At 67.4% G+C, this 7,342-nt stretch overlaps 2 protein-coding genes across 6 annotated transcripts in view; one reads left to right on the forward strand and one right to left on the reverse strand.

Annotated features, from left to right (window-relative positions):
- Positions 1-1,060, reverse strand: part of FLII (FLII actin remodeling protein) — a 13,022-nt gene extending 11,962 nt beyond the window's left edge. For all 5 annotated transcript variants that reach the window (XM_060081720.1, XM_060081719.1, XM_060081718.1 and 2 more), the window contains exon 1: positions 393-1,060. In XM_060081720.1, coding sequence (XP_059937703.1) covers positions 393-455 — 63 coding nt within the window. In that variant the 5' untranslated portion in view covers positions 456-1,060. The remainder of the gene's footprint in view (positions 1-392) is intronic.
- A 51-nt stretch (positions 1,061-1,111) lies between these two features.
- Positions 1,112-5,650, forward strand: MIEF2 (mitochondrial elongation factor 2). The gene is made up of 4 exons (XM_060081726.1): positions 1,112-1,337; positions 2,944-3,101; positions 3,265-3,445; positions 3,867-5,650. Exons 2-4 carry the CDS (start codon positions 2,955-2,957, stop codon positions 4,919-4,921), a joined length of 1,383 nt encoding a protein of 460 aa, XP_059937709.1. The 5' UTR covers positions 1,112-1,337; positions 2,944-2,954; the 3' UTR covers positions 4,922-5,650.
- The last annotated feature ends 1,692 nt before the right edge of the window (positions 5,651-7,342 follow it).

Below are 7,342 nucleotides of genomic sequence, written 5' to 3' on the forward strand. Positions count from 1 at the left end.
CGTGCCCAAGCCCACACAAGATGGGGGAAGCAGGCGGGGGCAGGGCAGAGCCGGCGGCGCGGCCGTGAGTCAGGGCCCGGTTTGGGAGTGTGACGTCACAGGGGAGGGGAGGGAGGGCTGGGGAGGCGGGAGCAAGAGCGCCGAACCGGGCCACCGGCCGGGCGGGGCCAGGCGCCAGGAAGGGGCCCGGTGGGGGTTCCCCACGCACCCCGACGCGGCTCCGAGACCCCGCGTGCGCCCGCCCAGCCCGCCCTGGGTCTCCTTCGCGGGCGCCAGACGGAGACCTGGGGGGGTCGGTTCGGGGCGGGGCCCGGGCGAGCCCATCCGCGGTCCCGGGCGCGCAGAAAGCGGATGGGCGGGTTGGGGGGCCCGTCCGCCGTCCCGAGGCTCACCTTGAAGTCGTTGCCGCTGAGATCTATGCCGCGCACGAACGGCAACACCCCGGTGGCCTCCATGGCGGCGCTCGGCTGCTGGGAGCGGGGAGCTGGCTGCCGGCGGGGCGGGGCGGGGCGCACAGGGTGGGGAGCGTGGAGCCGGCGGGGCGGGGAGCGCGCCGGCCCCACCCCTCAGCCCGCGCCTGCCCAGCCCTCAGTTCCGGACGCGCCCGGGGCCGGCCCGTGGGGCGCGGGGCCTCGAAGAGCACGGCGCGCCTGTGCCCCGCAGGGCCTTCTCGGCCCGCGGCTCTGTCCCCTTAGCTGGCCGGCGCCCAGGACCCCGGTGGTTCGGGCCCAGGCTCGGGCGCGTGGGGGAAGCGGCAACAGGATGCCCGGGTCCTCGTTCCGAGCCTCGGGCCTCCTTCCGGGAGACGCTCGCTTGGGGGCAGCGCCCGCGCTCCTCGGCGTCCCCGCTCGGAGGCGACCCCCCGGGTGCGCGGTTACGTGCCCGCTCGCCCCCCGAAGGAGGCGTCCCAGGGCCGGCACATGGCGGCCCCAGTAGGTGACAGGGCCGGTGTTCCCTTCACGGGAGAGGCGGCTGCAGACCACAGTGACCAAGAGCCCCGCTGGGTGCGTGCCTGGCCCGGAAAAGGCTCGCGTCTCCAATGGTCGCGGCGGGGAGTGCTGCCCTGCTTCTTTAAGACGGAGCGCGCCGGGGAGCCCCGCCCTGAGAAGCGCGCGTCCGCCATTGGCCGAGGCGGCCTCAGGGTGGCACGTGGGCGCGGGCCTCGAGCGCTCCGATTGGAGCTGAGGCCTGCCCGTCTGCGAGCGCCGGGCTCTCGGCCGACCCCGGCCTCGGCGTTCGGCTCCTGGGTCCTCCACGTTCCATTCCCAGGCGGCCCAGTGGCGCGGCCCCAGCGGCCCCCTGCGTCCCCCGGCCGGGGCGCCGAAGCAGCGACGCAGGTACGGCTGGAGCACGGGGCGTGGCCTCCGCCAGCCGCGCGGTCCCTGCCAGGAAAGGGGGCACCGGGGAAGAGCCGGGGCCGGGCAGAGGTCGGGTCGCGTCCTGGGTCCGTCCCGGGTCCATCCCGGCGTTCCCAGGGCCTCGGTGACCCTCGCGGCCGGGGCTTGGAGGAGGAGAGGCCCGGCCTCGCCCTCTCCCTCTCCCCTTCCTGGTTGGGGTCTGCGCGACCCAGCTCAGGCAGGCAGGGTCTTTGAGCACTTTACAGCTTGAAGGCGGGTGGCAATACTGATCCCCCACGAGGAAGCCGCCGCGGGGCCACGCTGGGTCACCCCCCGGCCTTCTTGCCTATTTTTAGCTTGGGAGCGGGGGTGGGGGTGCGGGGCTGCCGGCCCCACCTGGCAACGAGCCCGGGCACCCGCCGCGAGCAGGGCGGCAGAAGTCCTTGGGGTTGAGTTGGTTCTGAGCTCAGGGTCATCTGTTCGGGCGTCCTCAGCGAGACAGTCCTTCCTGGCCATCTGACTGGTCCCCTGGGCTTGTCCCCTGGTCACACCTTCTCAGTGCTCGGGACCTGAGGGCAGGTCCCCCTGTAAGAATCTGGAGCTGGGGCTTAGCGCACTGGCCTGGCAGGGACACCTGCCTTCCCAGCCCCACACTGGGGCTCCTCAAGTTGGAACTTTCCTCACCGCACCTGCTCCATCTCACAGATGAGCGAACCTCATCTGGGGCCTTCCGACCCTCAGCTTACCTTCTGTTGCCTGGGCTCCCAGTAGCTGAGGTCGGCTTCCCATCCACCACTGTCCCAAGCCTGAGAGGCGAGAGGCCCCTGTCCAGGGCACTGGACTAGCCCTGTTTGTGGTCTTTAGAGTTACCTTGCTGCAGCGGGGCCTTCAACATTGTCTGGCGTGTACCTGTTGACAGGAAGCTTCTGCCGCCAGGGCAGCCTGGGCCGTCTCACTTGTCCTGTTCTCTGACCTGGTAGCCTTGTCTCTGGGGGCTGCCTTGCTGAGATTTGGGGGGCAACTGGCCCCCTGAGCTTCACTGAGGTCCCCCCAAAGGCCTGAGTGGCTGTCTGGGGCAGGCTGCCTGGGACCTCAAGCCGTGGTCTTCTCTGGGCCTTGGTTTCCTCCTGCAGTGCCAGCCCTGGTTAGGAACCAAGATGAGGCCGCTCTTAGGACCTGGCCATAGGGGTGGGCAAGAGTCCAGAGGTTTTGCAGTTGTGGGTCTGAGTCCCCAGCATTTGCTGTGTGGGCCAGCAGCCCATTTCCTTGTAGAACAGGGGTGGTGTCGATAAGATCCACCTCATGGTCTTTGGCGACGTCAGGGGGCCTGGAGGGTGGGATGGGGGAGATCGTCCCCTTCCTCTGACCTGCAGTGGGCCTTGGGGCCTTTCTCCATGAGCTCCCCTGTCTGGGGGCGGGGGTTGTTTGCAGCTGCCATTCTCCTCCTAAGAAACTCTGTAAGTGGCCCCTTTCTCCTCAGAAATTCTCAGGAAGCCCCCTCGTGGGCTCACCTCAGTGATCCCAGAGTGATGGCAGCCAGAGCCCCTGCCCTGCTGCCAGGCTGGCCCCCTCGCTGAGCGGTCCCTACACCCTGTCTCCCTCACAGGCAGACTGACCATGGCGGAGTTCTCCCAGAATCGGGGCAAGCGGCGAGACGGCGAGGTGCTGGGCGGTGCTGTGGACTTCCTTCTGGCCAACGCCCGCCTGGTGCTGGGGGTGGGCGGAGCTGCCGTGCTGGGCATTGCCACCCTGGCTGTGAAGCGGGTAAGGCCGGGCTGGACCGGTGACCCCAGGGCTCCCAGAGCGGGGCGGCGATGGTGGGACTGCCCGAGGCCGCACCTGCCTCTCCCCCACCAGCCTGGCTTTGCCCTCGGCTCTGCCGTTCCTGCCCGGGCTTCAGCTGTCTCCTCTGTCACTCTGCCTGCAGCTCATCGACAGGGCCACCAGCCCTCCGGATGAGGGTGACACCAAGCTGGACTGCACGTGCCTGGAGGACGGCTGGCAGGAGCTGAGCCTGCTCAAGGCCGCACCACGCCTCCAGCCCCGGCCCCCGCCCGCAGCCCTCAGCCAGCCCGTGCCGCCCCCGGCCCCATCACCCTCAGCCCCAGGTGAGTGGCACCCCTTCCTCTCTGACCTGGGTGGGTCCCCTTTTGGTGGTCAGGTTCAGGAGATGCAGCCAGGCCCTGCCCCTGACTGACCGTGTGACCCATCTGGGTCCCTCTTCCCCCAGGGCCGTGGGCTCCCTGAGTGTTTAATGACGCATTTGTCTGTCCTTCCCCCTCCTGGGTGGTGCTGAGGTTCCAGCCACCAGAACACGTGGACCGTGGCGGGTGGCACTGGAGCAAGGTGGCAGCATTAGGACGGTGGGGCCCTCAGGTGGGGGCTAGTTTCCCACCCTGCATGAAGTCGTCTCAGCCTCAGGGCGTTGGATGGGAATCTGTCATCAAGCTGAGGACCTGAGCTTGGTGCTTTCTCAGGTGGTCACGTTATAGCCCCTCTGACACAGCCCCCCGCCCCTCCACTCTACAGAGGGGCCCGCAGACACAGACCCCCCGACGTCACCTCAGCGCCGCTCCCCAGCGCCATCGGTGCGCCCGACGTTCCAGGAGAAGCTGCTGGCATTTGAGCGGGACCACGTGACCATGCCAGTGGCCCACGTGGCTCTGGCCAAGCAGCTGGCCAGCGACATTGCCCTGGAGCTCCAGGCCTACCTGCGGAACAAGTTCCCAGAACTGCCCTTCGGGGCGCTCGTGCCTGGCGGGCCGCTCTACGACGGGCTGCAGGCGGGGGCCGCCGACCCCGTGCGTCTCCTGGTGCCCCTGGTGCTGGAGCCTGGCCTGTGGAGCCTGGTGCCTGGTGTGGACACCGTAGCCCGGGACCCTCGCTGCTGGGCCGTGCGCAGGACTCAGCTGGAGTTCCACCCCCGCGGAAGCAGCCCCTGGGACCGCTTCCTGGTGGGCGGCTACCTCTCCCCCCGGGTCCTGCTGGAGCTGCTCCGCAAGGCCCTGACCGCCTCTGTCAACTGGCCAGTCATCGGCAGCCTCCTCGGGTGCCTGATCCGGCCGCGCGTGGCCTCGGAGGAACTGCTGCTCGAGGTGCAGCACGAGTGTCTGGAGCTCCCTGTGGCTGTGCTCCTGGCCACTGCTGGTGCCCAGGCCGGAGACCTCCTGCTGGCCTGGCCCCTGGAGGGGCTGGCTGGCAACCTCTGGCTGCAGGACTGGTACCCAGCAGAGGCCGCCCAGCTGCGGGCCCTGGATGAGGGCGACGCTGGGACCCGCCGGCGGCTGCTGCTGTTGCTCTGCGGCGTCTGCCGTGGCCACCCGGCGCTGGGGCGGCTGGGCCGCAGCCCCCTGACCCAGGTGGTCCTGCACCTGGGCGAGCAGGAAGCGGACTGGGGTGAGGAGGCCTTGGGGGAGCACTTCCTGCAGGCCCTGGAGTTGCTCGTCGGCAGCCTGGAGCGGGCCAGCCTGCCCTGCCACTTCAGCCGTGGCGTGAATCTCCTGGACGGCCTGCGGGAAGAGGACATCGACGACATGGGCTATGCGCTGTACTGGGGCCTGCAGGCCCCTGAGGGGCTGCTCTAGAGGCGCGGGCCCAGGCGGACGCCTCCCTCCATGGCGTTGGGAGCACCTTGCCCTTGCTTTTACCCAGAATGGGCCAGCGCGAGCTTGGGCGGCCCGCACTCCCACTCACCCCTCGGCCTCAGGGCCGATCCCAGGGCCTCGGCCCGCGGTAGCCGCAGTGAGTCCTGGGCAGGGGTAAGGTTGCCTGTTTTTCTGTCCCAAGGGTGAGTCATGCTTCCCTCAGGTGCAGGCACCTCCAGGCTGCTGGTGTTGGGCGGTGGACACGGCGTTTGGTCCCCCAGGAGCCGGAGTCGCCTGGAACCCTCGGGACGCAGCTTTTGGCTGACTGACAGGCTGGCGTTTTCCATGCTGCGTGTGTGGTTTGCTCTCTAACGTGGGCCAGCGGGGACTCACCTGGGGGAAGGCCCTTCCCCTCCAGCTGGGGGCACTTTCTCTTCCGGCAGCAGGGGCCCTGGGAGAGTCCCTTCCTCGCTGGGGGAGCTGAGGTTCTGTGTGCTGCCCACCTGGCCCGGAGCTGAGGGTGTCCCCTGGCTGCTGCTGGGCCCAGCCCCCGCGGTGCTGGCACCAGCTGCACTAGCTGACCCTGCACTCTCCCTGAAGCTGGCTGGTGGGGGGGCGTTGTCTGCCTCCCCTCCCAGGTGTCTCTCCTCTCTCTGGTATCCTTTCTGCTGAAGCAAAGCTATGCCTCAAGAACTGTGAACTAGAATAAAAAGGAAAAATTCAAACGTCCACGGGACTCATGTTGGGTTCTTACAGGCAGCCACTTGAGGCTCTGTAAAGTCGACCAGAGGAGCTTGGGATCAGCCTGGAGGCGGTGGATCGAATGAGAAAAGTCGGTTACGTGGAGGGAGGACGTTACAAGATTCCTGGAGCGATGTCTTGCTTTAGTTACGGAACCAGGTGGCTAGGGTTTTGTTTCTTCCCCAAAGCCTGCCCCCTGGAGCCCCCTGTGCTTTCCGGGACGGGCGGGGCTGCCACACAACCCTTCGGCCAACACTGTCAGTGTGCAGAGAAACGTGGCCCCAGAAGTGGAGGGCAGGACCCCGCGTTGTACATACTGGGAAGCGCGTCTCAGTGTCCCCATAGGAGCCGTGGCCGTGGCTAACTTCCTGTCACCACACATGGCACACGAGGCCGGAGAGGGCTTGGGGCCACGTGCGCCGGTGGTGGGGCCACCACAGCTGTGCCAGGCCTGTGCTGCTTCTCCTTCCCATCCCGTGCGTGTCCCCCTTCCAACTGGGACTAGGGACAAGAAGTGGGGACAGGATCAGAGGCCTCCCTTGGTCGAGGGCCAGCACAAGGGCCAGAGGAGGTGCTAGTGTGTACCTCTGGGTGCAGGGCCACGGGTGGCCTCTGCCTCGTGGGTGTTGACATAGGCTTGGTCTCCGCAGAGGGCCAGGGGGCAGGAGACTGGCTTCCCCGAGAGCCGTTAGGTACCTGATTCAGGAGCTTCCTGGCCTGAGTGCTCTCGGCGGTGAGCAGCCGTGATGGCAGCGGAGGGACAGCAAGGGGGCAGGCTGGAGGCGGGGCGGCCTTGGCCCCCTCCCCTATAAAACAGGGGTCCCAGAATACCTGCTTCACAGGCAGCAGCGGGAGCGTTAACCCAGCACAAAGCGAGGCACCCCCGACCCAGAGGTCTCGGACACAAGGTCCAGCGTCACCAAGCCCAAGCGCGCCAGAACTCTGCTGCAGGCCTGTGTCCAACCAAGGTTGGGGGTCTTGGGCACCAGTGAGTGAAGGGCTGGCCAGGTGTGGCTTGGGAGCAGTCGGGACGCGAGCAGGTCAAGGCCCCTCTCAGACGACCCGACCCCACTCGCGGGCCCTCTGGCGGCCTCCTGCTTCAGGTAGGTCTCGGTTTCCCCTCATACCGTGATTTCAGTAAGAAAAAGCCAGAATTAACTAAGGAGAAACGAGGTGCTCGGGGCGACGTCCCCCGGCCAAGGCCAGCATCTGCTGCGCGGTCGTGCTGGGGCCTCCACGGTGGCCACTGCCCAGCTTCGCTCTCACCCCTTTAATGAGGGCGGTTCTGACTTGGGAGTTGCAGACCCTTCGGCTGAACTGGGCAGTCCTCGTCCCTGGCTTTACCAAGTGACCCGAAGCCAGGAGCACGGCGGTGATTCCACCTGCCAGAGTGAACAGACGGCCGGGGCAGGTGGGAAGAGTAGCACAGAAGGGCAAATAGACACTCACTGACCTACAGCTTCACCATCTCCTCCACCCGTTACAAGGCATAGGACCCCAAATCTGCGGTCCTGGAGGGAAAGGTGGCTGATCCACCCTGAGGACAGTGGGTCTTCCACCCAGTGTCCTGAGAGGCCTGAGTGGAAAACCCCCTCACAGCTTCCATCACTGTAACCAGGACGATGGCAACCCTCACCCCCAGAGAGGCCACCAGGCTCAGCGAAGGCACAGCCAAGGGAG

This window comes from Mesoplodon densirostris, chromosome 18, assembly GCF_025265405.1.
Source record: "Mesoplodon densirostris isolate mMesDen1 chromosome 18, mMesDen1 primary haplotype, whole genome shotgun sequence".
Lineage (NCBI taxonomy): Eukaryota > Metazoa > Chordata > Mammalia > Artiodactyla > Ziphiidae > Mesoplodon > Mesoplodon densirostris.